The 18,808-nt window shown below is 45.2% G+C and overlaps 1 protein-coding gene across 2 annotated transcripts in view; it reads right to left on the bottom strand.

Moving 5' to 3' along the window:
* ILDR2 (immunoglobulin like domain containing receptor 2) overlaps positions 1-18,808 on the bottom strand; it is a 122,408-nt gene that overhangs the window by 46,926 nt on the left and 56,674 nt on the right. For both annotated transcript variants that reach the window (XM_029579221.1, XM_029579220.1), the window contains exons 2-4: positions 16,913-17,245; positions 11,910-12,026; positions 2,983-3,039 (exon numbers count right to left, since the gene is read on the bottom strand). In XM_029579221.1, coding sequence (XP_029435081.1) covers positions 2,983-3,039; positions 11,910-12,026; positions 16,913-17,219 — 481 coding nt within the window. In that variant the 5' untranslated portion in view covers positions 17,220-17,245. The remainder of the gene's footprint in view (positions 1-2,982; positions 3,040-11,909; positions 12,027-16,912; positions 17,246-18,808) is intronic.

The following is an 18,808-nucleotide window of genomic DNA, read 5'->3' as shown; positions in this document are numbered from 1 at the left end:
CTTTCCTCATTCCTTGGTCGACAGGCCTCCTATACGCCTTTCCTCCCATACCTCTGATCACGAGAACGATTCAAAAGTGCATAGCGGACAGAGCTCAATTGATTCTCATTGCTCCAGCCTGGCCGCAACAACCATGGTACAGTTTCCTTCTCTGACTATCTCGGGGAGCACCAATATGTCTACCAAATTGTCTGGACCTCCTCCTTCAGGAGCAGGGGACTCTTCTACACCCATTACACGCATCCCTCCACTTGACGTGGATGTTGAACAGCTCCTGTTGACAGAACAGAGAGTATCTCGGCATGCACAACTTATTTTATTGGAATCTAGGAAGCTTTCCACAAGGAAAAACTACAGTTACAAATGGAAACGTTACTCAACTTGGTGTATATCCAATAACATATCACCAATAGACTGTCCGCCGGAACAACTCATGGATTACCTTCATACTCTGTACGACACTGGGCTGGCCACGTCTTCCATTAGAGTTCATCTCATTATACCATAGACCATTAAATAATACACCAATATCTAATCATTCATTACTATCTCGTTTCATTGGAGGACTATCTCACCTTCGCCCTCCAATTGCAAAACCTCCAGTTCCATGGAATATCAACACAGTCCTGGAACAACTCATGCTTTCCCCCTTTGAACCTATGGACTCAGCACACATAAAATACCTTACTTGGAAGGTAGTGTTTCTAATAGCAGTAACTTCGGCAAGACGAGTCAGCGAACTGCAAGCATTAGTCCATTATTCACCATAATTAAAATTTTTTCACCAAAAGGTGGTTCTTAGAACTCACCCATCCTTCTTATCCAAAGTAGTTTCGCAGTTCCATCTTAACCAAAGCATAGAACTACCAATCTTTTTTCCTAAACCTCATGCCAACGAGAGGGAAAAATTACTTCATATGCTGGATTGTAAAAGAGCGTTAGCTTACTACAAAGAAAGAACTGAGTTCGAACCTCGAGCTTCTCAACTATTTGTATCATTTGACCCAAAGACACCGGGACTACCAGTCAAAACATACCATCTCTAGCTGGATAGTACAATGTATTCAATTTTGCTATAAGAACATAAGAAAATGCCATACTGGGTCAGACCAAGGGTCTATCAAGCCCAGCAACCTGTTTCCAACAGTGGCCAATCCAGGCCATAAGAACCTGGCAAGTACCCAAAAACTAAGTCTATTCCATGTTACCATTGCTAATGGCAGTGGCTATTCTCTAAGTGAACTTAATAGCAGGTAATGGACTTCTCCTCCAAGAATTTATCCAATCCTTTTTTAAACACAGGAGTCACATCTGTCTTCTATTCCCAAAGCTCACCAAGTAAGAGCCCTAGCAACTTCATGGGTACATCGAAATGTGCAACCCATAGACATTTGCAAGGCAGCTACATGATCATCACTACATAAGAACATAAGAAAATGCCATACTGGGTCAGACCAAGGGTCCATCAAGCCCAGCATCCTGTTTCCAACAGTGGCCAATCCAGGCCATAAGAACCTGGCAAGTACCCAAAAACTAAGTCTATTCCATGCAACCATTGCTAATGGCAGTGGCTATTCTCTAAGTGAACTTAATAGCAGGTAATGCTATTAAGTTCTCCTCCAAGAAGTTATCCAATCCTTTTTTAAACACAGCTATACTAACTGCACGAACCACATTCTCTGGCAACAAATTCCAGAGTTTAATTGTGCGTTGAGTAAAAAAGAACTTTCTCCGATTAGTTTTAAATGTGCCCCATGCTAACTTCATGGAGTGCCCCCTAGTCTTTCTACTATCCGAAAGAGTAAATAACCGATTCACATCTACCCGTTCTAGACCTCTCATGATTTTAAACACCTCTATCATATCCCCCCTCAGTCGTCTCTACATACCTTCACATCACACTACTGCCTAGATCAGCAAGCAACCATGGATTCGAAGATAGGGCAAGCAATCCTGCAATCTCTATCCTCATGTCCTCGGTGACTACCACACTTCTTCAGATCACGTCCCAATTAACAGTATTGCACCTAACGTGATCGGAAGCTTGGGACTCCCATGACAGCATGGCTAATTCAGCCCTGCTATCGACGGGAAAAAGCAAGTTTGCTGACCATAAACGGTGTTTCCATAGATAGCAGGATGAATAGCCATGCTGACCCACCCTCCTCCCTGGCAGTCACCGTTTCTTCAGATCAACTACAGCTTAATCACAGACTGAGGAGAATCTGTTACTTTCCTGCACGGGAACACACGCGCAGCCGCAGAGACACAAAAACTAACATCTGCTTAACAAGCTCCGCCTCCCGGACCTGATTGGCAGATCCCATGACAGCATGGCTAATTCATCCTGCTATCTATGGAAACACCGTTTACGGTAAGCAAACTTGCTAATATAGGTTAAAGCTTTTGGAGATAAATGGTTTACAGGGTTGGGGGTGGGGTTGTATGTGTAGTGTGAATCGGGATGAATGAATGGTTGGGACAGTTTTAATACATATACCAATATAAGTAGTATTGTGTGAAGTGGTATTTATATGGTTTAACAAATAAATGAAAAATTATAAATAATTAATGAGTATTATGGTATTTAGTGAGCAGAATTAAGGGACCTTGCCTTAAATACATTTTGTGAGTATATGTAATGGGTGACATACACAGTACAATGGTACGAGGCATGTATAGTGCCTCAGTCTATATAATATGATGGTATGGACATATGGCATTGCTCATGTAGTCATGAAGTTGCAAAGGCGTGCTCTTTGCCTATGACAGCATGTGTGTATGGTGGCATAGAGACAGCAGTAGCAGGGATTCATAGGATTTCCAGTTTATGGCAGTACAGACACTTGCTGTATATATACATAGGACTACGATGTAGATATGCAGAGGATGCCTGTAGGAGAAGGAGAGTAATATCCATGTTTTAAGGATATGAATGGGAAGATGGATGGACTGATGAAACGGTTGAAAATTAGTAGATACCTGGCATAATCTCCACTTCAAAACTGGGCAAGAGATCAGCCAGCACACCTGTCTTGCCTAAAAGAGACAGAAGAAAGAGAAGAGGCAGAGAGGTTACTGCAAAAACAATACTATTTACAGAAGACATCTTCCCCCCACCTCTCATTTTTCCGTTACACAGCATTATCAGAATGGCCTCTCTCTACGAGTCCCAAGCAGTTGCATTCCCAATTAGGTTTTTATCTGCATCAGCTGTCTCCGCTGTATGGGAAATGTCACTATTTGAAGTGAGGCTGGAGGGCATGAATGGAATGGTCTGCAAAGCAGGTGCCTCCTAACCTCATGGCATCTCCATTGCCATCCCTGACATCAGGGTGGCTCCTGGTCTGGGCATAGGAAGGCAAGAGTTTTGTGAAAAACAAACTCAGTGATAAAAGCTTAAATAGTCAGTCAGCCCAGGCCTTGCTAGCTCATTAAGGTGAGTGATGGCAGCTCTAACGTTTCATGGTGTTGTTTTCCAGACAACAGATTGAACATAACAGCAATACATTACTTTATATAGGTGCAGTTCGGCCTACTTGAAGCAAAATATTTGGGGTTTAGGAGAAACTTCACCACTCATGTAGAGTGGGGATGTTATTTCTCCTTTTCTGCTCTACCTCATCAATGTTGGGGGGGGGGGGGGGTGAGGATGTTTCCAATATGTACCTTGTTTGGATAGCGTCCTACAGTTGATAGGATGCTGATCACTGCTATGGGTCATACAGCAGAAGGACAGGGAAAAAACAACCAATTGGAGAAATCAATGGATCGCTATTTCACAGCTTTTTGTTGTAAGCTTTTTTTTAAATTGGAAAACATTCCTAATTATTGTACAGAGGGACTATGAACATGGAGTATCAAAATATAAGATTTCTCTTCTCTGGGAAATATTGTATTTCAGGGAATAGTTATTGGCTCACTTGGATAGGGAATTCCCTAGCCTACTGTAATCATGACTTCTGTGAAAATAAAAAAGACAATTTAACGAAACACCCCATTCCTCTGGCTATACTTCACTGCAAATAAAAGGTATTAGTCAATTCATTCACAATCCACTCTCCTCCTCTTATGACACTGGCTCCCCTTCCCACTTTTCATAAGGTCTGCTAAGTAAGCCACAGTGACCTACTAGCGCTGACCCAACTGCCCTGGTTCATGCTACTGGTTACCATGGTGATGGCAAGGGGCAGCTAAGCCTCAGGGTGAAGAAAAGTTAGCTAATTGAAGGCTTGCATTCACTACTCCCACAGCAACTCGCTCGCTGGCAACAAGTAGAACAAAACCCGGCCCAAAAGGAAGGAAGAGGACCAGAGGGAAAGAATGGCCTAAACAAATTAGAGAGGACAGTGGTGAGCCATCGCAGTGGATTTATTGGGAAAGTGTGTCGCTGCCACATTACTTCCCGATCTTTATTCTTGTCCAGCAATAAAACTTTTTTCCCCCCTTTCTTCCGTTTTCTATTCTCCTCTTCTCCAGTTTGTAAATCTTAGACGGAAACAGGGCCAGCTGCTTTCAGGGATCAAAGGCCTAGCAGGCAACAAGGCCTCCAGAGAGTGGTTGCTATGGAAACCATAGTTGCCCAGGCCTTTAATCCTGAAAATCTTCAATGCTGGCAGCACGTTACTGGAGCTGGCATAGAAATGGTGAGGCATGAGCAACCCTTGGCAACGGGCAGCCGTTTTTAATAGCGTGAAGAAAAGTAATAGAGCAAGCAAACCGAGAAATGATTCCAATTGAGTTAACAGCGACCAATGGGGGCTGCATGTATGTGTACATGAGACAGATTATTTACGGAAGAGGCAGGAAAAATTAAATCAAGCGTGAGCTGGGAAGGAGATGGCGCATATAATAAGAGTGCAGCACAGAGACAAAACGTTTAAACTGATTTAATGTGGTCATAAACGAGGCCTGGCACTGAATATTTACAAGATCACACTTCTCTCAGAGCCCTCTCGACAGGTCGAAAGAAACAGCACAGGACAAAATTTTTACATATAATATCAAAGAGAAGCAAGGCAATTGGTTGGTGCCGGACCATAATTCCATTCAGAGGTTCTGGTGAAATCACCACCCAAGTGAAACCACAATGGTTTGTGATTCATCAGCAGTGACTCTGAATACCAATAGCTCTTAAAAAAAAAAAATTGTATTCAGGAATCGTCTAAAGAATTCCTGCACTGAGCTCACTGAAAAAAGTTCTTCAATAACCCACCATAACAGTAGAAGTTAGGTCAAATGTGTGAATATATATATATATATCATGATCCAGGTATCAGTCAAATCTGATTCGAAGATAGTATGAAAGCAGCTTTCAGCACTGGTTGGAAAAGTTGGAGTGTATCTGAAGTTGGAACCATTTGCAACGTAACCTTAATATATCAAATTAACAATAACTTACTTCTGAAAAAAAGCATGCACGCATACACACAATCATGTTGACTGCCTTCCAATGTTTTTTTCTTCCGCAACTCCTTTTCAGCTACTCCTTCACAACCTATTTCTTACCTAAGCAAAACTGGAAGCCAAAGCTTTACAGCTTAGGCAAAATACAAAATATTGAGTTTATGGTGAACCATTTTGCATGCTTACATTGTTGAATGTCTTAGGACGGTCTTGTATTTAAAGGTAGGGAGCATGGGCCGAGATTCCGGCCTGTGCTAGTTTTCCTTGGCACTCTGGAGAGCAGAGTTTATGCTGTGCTCTAAGCTTTTTTCTGTTAAACAAGAATTGTCAAAGTGAAGGTGCAAATACGCACCGATCAGTACCCATCTCTAGAAAACTAAAGAGCTGAGAGCGGAGTAACCCTTGTTTCAGTCATGTGCTTACGTGGTAAAATCAGTGTAAACATCACTGTGGTTTTACTGAGCACAGCAACTCTTTCCTCCTCATATGAGAAAGAGCAGTTGCTCATCTGTAACAGATGTTCTCCTAGGACAGCAGGATGTTAGTCCTCACATGTGGGTGACATCATCCGATGGAGCCCAGCACGGAAAACTTTTGTCAAAATTTCTAGAAGCTTTGACCAGCATGCTGCTATCCGCACATCCATGCGAGGTCCCCCTTCAGTCTCGTAACACAAATGAAAAAATACGAGCGAAAAAAAAAATAAAACAACAAACCGGAAGGTGAACCCAACTCTGTGGGGAGGCAGGCGGGATTCCTGAGGACTAACATCCTGTTGTCCTAGGAGAACACCTGTTACAGGTAAGCAACTGTGCTTTCTCCTAGGATAAGCAGGATGGTAGTCCTCACATGTGGGTGAATACAAAGCTCCAGACTGTCGCTGGGACAGGAGAGACCAACAGTGACCAAACAAGGTGCCAACGGGCACAACACAACTGCGGCGCTGTACATCAGCAGGGGACTGTCTAGATCTCACAGAAGCACAAAGAGGTGGGTTCAGGCCTGGATCAGGTTGTGCAGAACGGATTGGCCAAAAGCTCTGCCCTGACGCCCATCTTTATCCAAGCAATAATGAGCCGCAAACTTGGGAAGAAAACTCCAGGTTGCGGCTCGGCAGATTTCGATGGCAGGTCTGTTTACCCACCACCACTCCCAGCCTGTTGGGATCAAAGGACACAAAGAGCTGGGAGGACGGTCTGTGGCCGGTAGTGCGATCCAGATAGAAAGCCAAGGCCCTTTTACAGTCCAAGGTATGAAGAGCCCATTCCCCCGAGTGGGAATGAGGCTTCGGCAAGAAGGTGGGTAAAACGATGGACTGATATGGAAATCAGTTACAACCTTGGGCAGAAATTTTGGATGCGTATGCAAGATCATACGATTGTGGAAGAACTTCTTATATGGTGCGTACGTAACCAGAGCCTGAAGCTCACTGACTCTACGAACCGAAGTAATTGCCACCAGAATAAGACTTTTTCTAGGTGAGGAACTTCAGATCGCAGGACTGCAGTGGCTCGAAAGGAGATCGCATGAGCCATGCCAGGACGACATTGAGGTCTCAGGATGCAACTGGAGGCCGAAGAGGGGCCTTCAGCTGGAGGAGGCCCCACATGAAATGGCCCACTAAAGGTTGGACCGAAACGGGTTGCCAGCAACACCTCAATGGTATGCGCTGACGGCACTGAGGTGCACCCTGACTGAGCTGGTCTGAAGCCCAGACTTGGACAGATGCCACAGGTAGTCTAACGGCCAGGGTAGGGGGTATATGAGAGGATCTAAATCATGTCCCGCGCACCATATGGAAAACCTTTTCCACTTCAAGATGTAGGACTTCCTGGTGGAGGGCTTTCGAGACGCCATCAGTACCTGGGAGACGCAGTCCGAGAGCAACAAATGTTGGAGGACTACGTGCTCAACATCCAAGCCGTGAGGGCCAGCGCCCGGAGGTTCGCATGGCGCAGAGTACCCTGATTCTGAGATTGGGTGCCGTCCCCAGCCGGATGGGTGCCCGCACTGACAGGTCTTGCAGAAGCGGGAACCAGACCTGTCGGGGCCAAGAGGGCGCCACAAGTATCATGGTCCCCCTGTCCTGCTGAAGCTTCCGCAGAGTCCTCAAGAAGAGCGGCAGAGGGGGGTACGCGTACAGCAGGCCCCTCCCCCAGTAGAGGGAGAAGGTATCGCATGCTGGACGGCCGCCCCCCAACACCAGGGAGCAGAACCTTGTGGTTGTGTGGGGAGGTGAAGAGATCCACATCCAGTGTACCACATTGGCGAAATAGCTCGGCCGCTACCTCCGGGTTGAGGGACCACTTGTGTAGCTGGAAGGACCAGCTTGAGCAGTCCATTAGCACATTGAGATGGCCCGGCAGGTAGGTCGCTCGCAGAAACATTCCTTGGGACAGGGCCCAGGTCATCACTTGTACCGCCCATGGCAGAGGAGGAAGGAATCTGTGACGCCCTGCTTGTTGATATACCACATCACAACCTGGTTGTCCATCCGAATTAGGATGTCCTTGGATGACAACTGGAACCTGAACGCCCACAAGGCATACAGAATTGCCCGAAGCTCCAGGAAGTTTATCTGAGAACGGGCTTTGGAGGCAGTCCAGAGATCTTGCGTTTGGATACCACTTCCCAGCCTTGAGGGGAAACATCGGTGGTCAGAATCACATGAGGCAGAGAGGGTTGGAAGGGAAGTCCTCTTTCTAGGTTGGAAAGATCTTCCCACAAGGATAGAGACACCCTGAGAGGGTCTGTAATTGTGACAGGAGCCTCAAGATCCTGGGAAGCCTGTTGCCACTAGGACCATAGGGTCCACTGGACTCTCCTCATGCAGAGGCAAGCCAGAGGGGTCACATGGACGGAGGCCGCCATGTGGCCCAGCAAACAGATTAAAAGGTGAGCTGGCACCCTTCGTCTTTTCCGGAGAAGGGTAGCCAGCAAGGCAAGATGAAGACAATGCACTAACTAGCAAATGTTCTTCAATACCTCGAGACGAAGACAATGTACTAACCAGTGAAGGTTCTACTATACTACATGAGGAAGACAATACACTAATCAGTGAATGTTCTTCAATATATCAGGACGAAGATGATACAACTCCTCATGAACTATCTTTTATTTCTCAAGACTCACTGATCTTCAGTACAGAAGATGAAATAGAACTCAAAATCACAGAAATTCTAGATGTTCGTAAAAGAGGCAAGACTTTTGAATACCTTCTAAAGTGGGAAGGTTTTGGCCCCGAAGTTATCTCTTGGGAGCCTCAGACCAAAATCCTGGACAAAGAGATGCTTCGTCAGTTCCACCTTGCGCATTCTTCAAAACCTAAGCCTGGTACCCAAAGAGGAAGTTGCCCTTTGAAGGGGGGTACTGTTGTGTCTGTCGGTGCCCGACACCATCTCTCCGCCCTCCTTACCTCTCTGGCGCCTCCCTCTCCGACTGCGGGAAGATTGGCTGCCGCGGAGTCCTTCTGCCGCAAGTCTTCGGGCGTTCCCGGACCGTCTCAACGCTGCTATCCGCCATGTTCCTGGAGGCCTAGGGGCACGCACACGGCACGGCCCCGACTGAAGTACCGGCAATGGCGCGAACCTCGGGGGCGTCTCCCGAAGATGATGTCACCTGCGACGGATATTTAAGGTCTCAGTATTTGCTAACACATCGAGTTAGCAAGGGTTTCGCTACCTAAGCTACTCTGCCTCCTCGGACTTACCAGAGGTAACCGCTCCTCGGGGGCCTCGCTCTCTCCTTGTTTTCAGTTGACAGTCTGGAACCGCTCCTCGTGGGCCCTTGTTTACAGACTTGCTTCATATACTCTTCTGCCTGGAAGTCATCACTACCAACTATATCAGCTACATCAGTGAGTTACCATCATTCTCTCTGAGCTTTCCCTGGAACCAGGTACTTGCTCCTCGAGGGCCTATATATTCCAGCTCCTGGGTTTCTATTGGGACTTTGCGTGAGTGTTACCATCTGCATATCCTGCCTACTCACTATATCTCAGTTTCTCTACAGCTCAGCCTCCAGGGATCGCTGTTCCAGGATCTGAGGGACTACAGCCCATCCGGGCTTTCCAGCTCACTACTGCCATCTCTGGTAGTTCAATATATTGTTTAATAAAAGAACTAGTGTGTGTGTGTCTCCAAACTCTGAGCCTGACCGGTGGTCCCTCTCGGGATCTTCCCCCGGGGGCGTGGTCATCTGCCACCGGCCCAAGGATCCACCCACAACTATAACAGAGACTGCTAACTCCTTAGCAGATTCTGAACAGATTGCTAACTCCTATTTGATTGCTCCTCCCATCAGGCAGCAGATTGAGAACATCAAACAAACTCCAAAGGACAGACTGGCCAAAACTACTGTTACAGCGGCCACCTCTATACAAACAGTAGTGAGATGTGAATGTGTGAAGAGAGCTCCAAGTTGCAGCTTTGCAGATCTCCTCCATGGGGAGTGCTGCCATGGCTCAGACAGTGAGCCTTGACATGGCCCACCAGATTCAGCTCTGCCTGGACATAACAGAAGAAGAAGCAATCTGCTAGCCAATTAGATAAAGTCTATTTGGCAATGGCAATCCCCAGCTTGATTGAATCAAAAGAAACAAAAAGTTAGGTGGACTTTCTATGGGCTTTAGTCCACTCCAGGTAGAAAACCAAGGCTTTCTTGCAGTCCAAACTGTGCAGGGCTTATTCACCTTGGTCAGAGGTGAGCACTGTTGACTCTTCCTCTTCAGAAACATCTGCAAAGTTATAGCTGTCGTTGGTGAGGACTCCATTATTGCTTGATCCCCAGCCATAGTTTCCAGAACCAGTAAACATGGGCTGTTTGGGCCTGGATTCTGAGGAGCTTTGATGGCTTCTCTCGATGTTCAGCATAAGATCTCCTTAATGCCGAAGAGGCGGGACATGACGCCTTTTTCGACCGGGAAGAGTGAGACTGTGGCCTGCTTCCAGGTTCCCTATCAGCTAATGGTATCAAGAGATAACAGTCCCCCGCAGATATCCATGACGCTCCTTCCACAAATTCAGCTCCAGGGACCTTCAGTGTTAATGTCTTTGATACAGATGTCGATGGATCAGTTTTCTGGTGTCCAAAAAGTCTCTCCATCAGTTCCAGTCAGGTCCAATGCTCTTTTGGGATCATGGTCACACATTTGCAACACCTCTGGTCACCATGCAAAACTGCCAGGCAAAGGAGGCCATGTCTCTCATGGGAATCCATGAAAGACACGGCCCTTTTGCACCAGAGGCATCAGTGGAACCCACTAAATATGTCCAGCCAAAACAGAAGGGACACAAAATCAAACTTGAAGACAGTGGTGGGTCAATGGCCAGTGGCACCAACATTGTACCACTACCAAAGGGATAACAAAAACAAAACAAAACTCTGAAAAATGACCGAAAAACCTTATCTAGGGAAAACTATGAGGATTAAAACTGTAGGACCCTGTGGCAAATGCTCCTATTATTTGGAAAAAACTACTATAAAGGCCCAGAACAGGAAAGCGAGACACCACATTGCAGATAGAAAAAGAAATACTGAAGGAATCCCACATGGAAACATGGTATAATTGTGTGCATGGGTATGGCTCAGTGAGGCACTGTTAAAGTTCTAGAAACATTGACTTAAGTTTTCTTTGCCAGGCCCTATCAGATGATGTCACCCGTATGTGAGGAATGACATCCTGTTTGTCCTCAGAGAATTAAATTAGTTGTTTTAATTTCAGCTTTCCTAAACATCACTTTGTACTACTTATAATTTATAACGAGTGAATATGTGTCATGAGAGACATATTTTATGTTGTAGTCATGGCACCCAGAACCCCATAGCTTGGTCTACTTGTCCAGGCTGCACGGGATGTCTTTCTTATACTATAAGAACTCTGGCAGTATTCATTAACATATATAATTAATGGTGGGGCAGGAAATACAGAAACAGCTCAGATCAATGAAAATGCAGCTGGAGCACAAAATGTTATAGTTTGGTGGTTTTGCCTGGAACAAACCCAAAGTAGGCCAATCAATCTGGAAAATTTAATCTGATTTTATAACTATGGGATAAATCTTCAGTCAGGGGATTTCTTTACTATCTGGGTTCCTCTTAATGAAAGTGACATTTAATTGTTAAACACTTAATGTATTTACTGCTGGCTGCCTAAATGATGTGGCACAGCTGTATTCACACTTTTCCCTAACAGAATGGCAAAGATGTTACTTTACTGACATCTCTGCTCTTCTAACTCTTTGAAATATTGGCCAGAAACATCTGGAAATGAGACACAGAGATGCATACATTCAACATTAGGGTGACCGTATAACTCCATGTCAAAGGCAAGCTGATCTGGTCCTGTTTATATCCTCCCAATGCATGCAGTGAGGTAAAATCAGGACTGCCTCAGCCTGTACCTCTTCACATGGAGTTCCATGGTCACCAGACTCCACACAGATGGAGAGAAGCCAATGTGTTTCAACAACAAGGCAGAGAAATTATTTGTGGAGATAACTCACCCATCACAAGGAGTTCCACTCTATCTTCGTTTTTCCCTTCCAAGTCATCAGAGGTAACAAGACAGTAATAGAGTCCACTGTCTCCCCACTGCACCTTCCCAAACTGAAGGTCGGCATCTGAAACATAAACAGACACAAGGGAGCAAAAACATGATTCCTGCACTGACCTCCGACCTTTATGGCCAGTTTGGGCAACCCAATATATATTTTTTTTTTATATTGACAAGTTTTATTTTATAAAATACAGCAAAACTACAGAGCAATATACAATTGAAAAATTATTATAACAGCAAGATTCAGATAACTTCTAGAATTTCTCTAATAAAAAATTAGGCGATGGATTTATCAGAATCTGAAAACAACCTCCCCTAAAGCTCTGGCATTCCCTGATGTTATTGCCCCTATCATCCCTCCCATCCCCTTCCCTTACCCCCCCCCCCCCCCCCTTCTAGTCCTATCACTCTATCCTGTAGAGCTCCTTCGGTAATGAGGGTGAAGATATTTGGTGACTCTACCTTATCAGAGCCTTGTATAATAGGCTTCAATAAAGACCAAATCCTATTAAACTTTGGAATGGAGTCTCTTCTTATTGCTGTCAGTTTATCCATAAGATATATATGTCGTAACTTTGTGAGCAATTGCGTACAGTTCAGTATGTCGTTAGACTTCCACTGAGCAGCCACAAGTAATCTGGCCGCTGTCACCACATATGTAAACAGTGCCTGCTGCGCATCTGAGAGCGCCACATACGGGAACCCCAGAAGCCAAATTTCGGCCAAGAGCGGAATCTGAACTCCCAGGACACTAGCCATCAACCGCTGGCTGTCCCGCCAAAATATTTGTATACGCGGGCAATGCCACCACATATGGATAAAAGAGCCCACCTGGGAGCATTGTTGCCAGCACAAAGAGGAGCTGCCTGGGAACCACTGTGCTATTCTGGCCGGGGAATAATGCCAGCGATATAAGAGTTTGTACCTGTTCTCCATCATAGCCGCAGACATTTAAGTCTGTCCTAAGTATCGGAAACATTCTTCCCATTTGCCCCTGTCCCAGGTGATTCCCAAATCTGTCTCCCAGGCTGTCAGATGAGTTGCTGTTTGAGATTTCCCTCCCTCCAGCAACTGACCTTAGAAATAGTTTCCTTCAATTTGCCCACCAAAATGCAGTAACCCTCAAATATAGAACGTTCCTATTGCAAATCAGGGGTAACCCCCCTTGTGGAGATAAAATGCCTTAACTGGGCAAATGCTAAAAAATCTGTAGGAGGTAATCCAAAGGTATGTTGCAAGTGCACAAAGGATACCATCCCAGCACGCCACACCTGTCCCAAGCATGTGAGGCCTCTCTCTTCCCAACGCTGAAAAACCTTATTGGTTTGGCCGGTGGCAAATTTCCGCATATACCGTATTGGGGAGAGGGCTGAGTATATCTTATTACCCACAAGTTGCTGTCACCAGCTTTTCCAGATAGTAAAGGTGCTTTGCAGAATCGGTGGGAAGTTCAAAATATCTCTATGTGGAAGCCCGCCAGTCCAAAATAGTGAATAGATCGGGAGGTCTCCCACCAAGGCCTTCTCTATCTCCACCCATTGTTTGGTGGAGCCTAAATCATGATAGTCAATCACATGTTTAAGTTGAGACACGACATAATAATGCATTAAGGAGGGCAGGGCCCCCCCCCCCCTTCCCTCCTGGTCTTGCAAAGCACCACCTTAGCAACCCTAGAAGGTCTCCAGCTCCAGATGAAAAAGAACAATTTCCACTGCAGCGGTTTCAATTCATGGGTTGGTAACAGCACAAAAGTGCCAGAAAGAGGTATCCCAGTGTGGGCAAAATATTCATTTTGATGGCGTTAATCCTTCCAAACCAAGATAGTGGTAAACGCTGCCATTTGTCTAACTCGCCAATCAAATATCTCACCAGGAGTTGATAATTTTTTCTGCACTAAATCATTAAGGTTCAAGCCTAAATTTACTCCAAGATATCGAATAGGGCAACCCAATACTTCTAAACTAGTTATGATTGTTAAAAAAAAAAAAAAAAAAGAAAGCAACAGGATGTTGGATTCATGTCTTCTGTGAACCCAACCAAGTAAGTAACCCTCTCATGCCAAATGAGGCTGGTCTCTTAAACAGTTATCATCTATTCTAGAGCTTTATTAAGTTCATATATTTCCCAGTATTCCAGGCAATTTTTTTTTCAATGTAATATTTTATTGGCAATAAACAGATAACATCATAAACATAAGTGCATCATGAAACAGTTCCATCAGACTACCGAAATGCAGGTACAAAAACCAGCACAGTACATACTAGTTATCACCAATTTTCAAACCATAATTGTCATCAGCAAGCATCCCACCCTCCCCAAACCCTTTTCACACAAAACCATCGTATAGTATCCAATAGTACAAGCATACAGTACATTAACATTATCAATAAGCATGTGGGTCAGAAAAAGTAACTACCAGCTCCAGCCAAGTAATACATCACTTATGCAGTGTGGGAGGCCAGGGATCCAGGAACATCTAAGAGGTACCAGCTGCCCTCCATTCTACATAGGGTTGCCAAATCTTATGAAATTTGTGTATCGTCTTATTCCTGTGCGCCGTGATTTGTCCCAAGGTATGAGTCAGGAGCATATGGCCCTGTATATCAGTTATGGTGGGAATATCTGGACCCCGCCACCTTCTAGCCAATTCTCCCCTGGACACCGTAACAGCATATTTAATAAAACCATTGTGAGCAACCGTGAGTTCAGAATTGGCATGATTAAGTAGGGCCTGCAGGGGCGTAAGCACCACCTCCAAATGGATGACTTTGGATATCCAGCCCGAGACCAAATCCCAAAAAGCTCGTATTTTTGGACATTCCCACCACAAATGGTAAAATGTACCAATACCACCACATTGTTTCCAGCAGAGATCTGAGTGAGCAGTTTGGAATCGGTGCATCTGAACCGGGGTCCAATACCATCGGAACCAGACTTTGTAACCATTTTCAATGTGAGTGGCAGAAACCAGTCCTTTGCCAAGGGCCTGTGATAGTCTATTCCACTTATCCAGGGGCCAATTAATATCAAGATCCCTCTCCCAGGCCTCGATATGCCTCCCCTTATGTTTAGGGATCCCCACAAGCATGTTGTAAATAAGGGAAATGTGTTTGCGCACCTTCGCTGCCCTCATACACAGTGCTTCAAACGGAGAGATCCCCAAAGCCAGGTCTCGAACCTCCAAAGAATGAGAAACAAAGTGGGTGATTTGTAGATAAGCATACAAATCCTTGGGTACCAGGCCAAATCTCTCCTGCAGAACACCAAACGAAAGCAGCCCCCCAGGTGCCCAAATGTGGGAGACTTTTGAAATGCCCTTCAACGTCCAATAGAGAGTGCGGGTCGACTGCGCTGCATGCCGAAAGGATTGATGGTGAAACAAGTGGGTGCTAAGGAATGTTTGCCGAGTGCCAACCAACCCTTTCCGCCACTGGAACCATACTTCCAAGGTACCCTGCACTGTCTCCGGGAGTTCCCCTATGGGGTACCTGGTGGACCTGTCTTGCCAGAGGAGAGCCGCTAATGGAAACTCCCCCATCATAACCTGTTCTAATAAGACCCATGGTTTCACAGAGTTGGGGTTATTCCATTCTACAGCAGCTTTCAGATGGGCCGCTCCATGATACCCCCGTAAAGAAGGCATCCCAAGACCTCCCTGTGCCTTGGATAAATACAGGATTTGTTTCTTGATCCTGGGTCGTTTCGCTTTCCACAGGTACTTAAGTAGTCTACGTTGCCATTTGTCTAATAAAAGTCTGGGAACCAAGATACGTAAAGTTTGAAACAGATATAACAATCTTGGTAAAATGTTCATCTTAATAACAGCTAACCGCCCAAGCCAAGATATATGGTAACGATCCCACTCCTCCAGATCCTTGTAGATTTTAGCTAATAATGGGGGATAATTAAGCTGAAAAAGTCCTGGGGAACCCCCTATGTATATACCCAAGAATTTCAATTTACCTTTAGCCCACCGAAATGGATAGGATTGCCTAATATGACTCGTCTCGGAATCTGGAACACTAACATTCAATAACTCCGATTTTTCCCAATTAATTGTGAATCCCGAAATCCCACTAAATGCAGAAATTTCCTCCGTAAGTGCCTTAAGAGATTCTGCCGGCTGAGTTATGGTGAACAGAACGTCGTCCGCAAAAAGGGACATCTTAGAGGAGAAAGAGCCCAGTCCCATCCCATGAATCGATGCATTGGCTCGAACAGATTGTGCAAATGGTTCCAAAAAGATGGCAAATAATAAAGGGGATAGAGGACACCCCTGGCGAGTGCCTCTACCCACCAAGAATGGCTCGGAATAACCCCCATTAATCTGTATCCACCGAAGAAATTTGTCCCCCAAATGAAACGCCCTCATGGTATGAAAAAGGAAGGGCCAGTGTACATAATCAAAGGCTTTTTCAGCATCGATTGCAAGGAGTAATAAGGGTACATGCTTGTCTCGTGCTATGCCCATGAGATTAACTATTTTTCGCACATTGTCTGAGGCCATTCTACCTGGTATAAAGCCCGATTGATCCGTATGTATCATCTGTGGGAGAAAATTGTTTAGTCTATTGGCCAATTATTCCAGGCAATTTTACGTAGTGCAGACCTAGTGAAACTGTTCTCTTGTACATCTGTGCTTGTACCAGTAACAGTTAAGTATTCAGATGGTACCACATAAATATATGGATTAATATTTAATTACAAGCTTTTTTTTTTTTTTTAAAGTGGACACCACCAGATGTTTTGGGAAAGAGTAGTTTCTCCAAAACTTCTGCTAGGTTCTGGTTCGCTAACGTAGACTGGCATAGCTAAGAACCTCTGAGCTTCTATGTGACCTGAGTTTTGGCTAGCCACCATTGTGACTCTCTTATATTCCGCTGTTAGTGAATGTTAAATGCGTTTTGTGGTTTTAGACCATGTATACATTACGAAATGCAGGTGGGTTACCATGAACAATGGTGATCTCTCGCTTCTTGTAGAAGTCCCCCAGCGAAATGTCAGAGCCCCGCTTGTAGGCCACGATGCGGACCGTGCGGCTGCCATCCATGCAGTCCAGGTAGGGATCCCAGGCATGGTTCTTCTTGCTCAGTGCTGAGGACCCGGGGGCGACCAGCCCCAGAGCTTCTTCCATGCGATCCTGGCAGTATGACTTGTACCTCCACTGCACCTCTACCTTTTGTGTGGACGAAGTGGTGAAGTTGCACCGCAGCAGGGCAGGCTGGAATAGCATGGCCACTTTCTTTTTCTCCGGCATTGTCACTTGCACTCCCTCTGCAACAGCTGTAATAAAAAAAGAATATATTTATTTATTTATTTATTTATTTGCATTTGAGTTTTTTGCCACTATTCAAAGAACCTCCATGTGTATTACAAATAAAATCAAGTGAAACCAATACAATCATAAAATCTTAGCTAACAACAGAAAACAAACATATTTATCTGTTTATAAATAGACAGATGTGTTACGCTCATTAGCAAAAGAAGCAAACACGCCCAGAGTTTGCAAGAGGAAGGGGGTTCCAAGCTATAAGTGCCTCTCATTTCCTGATTCTCTACAAAAGCATTACCCTGGGGAAACCAAGAGAACATTATGCATACTATTCTAATGATGCTAACTGGAATCCTCCTACCTTCTTTCTTTTCTATTCTTTTATTTAATTGTTCTTTTTATCCCCAGGTTTTTCTAGTTTCTGTTACCTACTTTCTCCTCCTTTCCTCTATAGCCCAGTCACTGCAGAACTGCAGTGAAGGTCCTTCGGCTATCAGGAATCAGGCATGTGTGCCAGCTCAGTCTCTGCCAGCAGGTGTCTCTGTTGTGCAAGGGCCGGGACCCCATCCATTCCCATAAAGGGGGCCTGCAATTGTGGAACCTTCTCCGTGCTCCATGTCCAAGGAGCAGGCTCTAGGTTCGGAAATCGACCATGCTGATTCTCCTGCTTAGAAGTACTGCCAAAGAGCCCTGCTTATTTCTTTTTAATATGTACTGAATGAAACTTGAAAGCCTTTTTTTCCCAAGGCCGGTAGTTTCCTTCTGCTCCTTTGCATTTCCATCGCAATTGTAACCAGGCCTGGGATCTTGCACCATGAACCTTCCTTCATGACTAGCTGGTTCTCCCTCCTCCCTCATTTTATAAACCCTCCCAGAGCCCCCCATTCTCCCCCCTTTCCCATGTAGCTCAACCATCACAACAGTCCCAGGCCAGGGGGCCAGAAACTGCCGCTACCCTCCAGAAAGATGGTACACAAGCACTCCCTAGCCCGGTGATTAGCCTCGCCATTGCATGATAGCTGAAACTCCTTCCTCCTTGGGAGCCAGGCCTGGGAATCCAGCCTCTGTCTCCCACGTGGGGAGACAGAGGGGTGCAAAGCTCCTAATCACGCTGAGGGATTCATAAATTCCTGCTAAGCGAGTGCAGCAGTCTCTGTTGCCATCAAATTATTCTCATTTATCTCATCATGATCCCCTGCATTTCATGTACAGCAAGTTCCACACCTGTGACAGACAGAACAAGGGCTGAGAAAGAATCTGAGAATAAATCGCCATCTTGCTGTGAAAACCCCTCTTTGTCTCTGTAAAACTGAATTTTTGACAGCTTATTTCCAGCACCAAACAAATGAATTGATGGTGATAATATATATAGGTGTCACATGGGTACGACTCAATGAAAGTAACCTGTAGCTAAAACAAAGAGGCACGTATCGAGAGGTTATGTATTGGGAACACAGGAGAAACGGATAGGGTTAGCAAATATAACTACAGAAAAAAAGAGACAGCACATCTGGAAACAGCTGAAATAGATTTATCGCTTGGATATAGGAGACGAGCAAGAAGAACGGGATAGC

This window comes from Rhinatrema bivittatum, chromosome 15 (assembly GCF_901001135.1).
Source record: "Rhinatrema bivittatum chromosome 15, aRhiBiv1.1, whole genome shotgun sequence".
Classification (NCBI taxonomy): domain Eukaryota; kingdom Metazoa; phylum Chordata; class Amphibia; order Gymnophiona; family Rhinatrematidae; genus Rhinatrema; species Rhinatrema bivittatum.
Note: the sequence above shows the minus strand (reverse complement) of the source record. Positions and strands in the feature narration are given on the sequence as shown.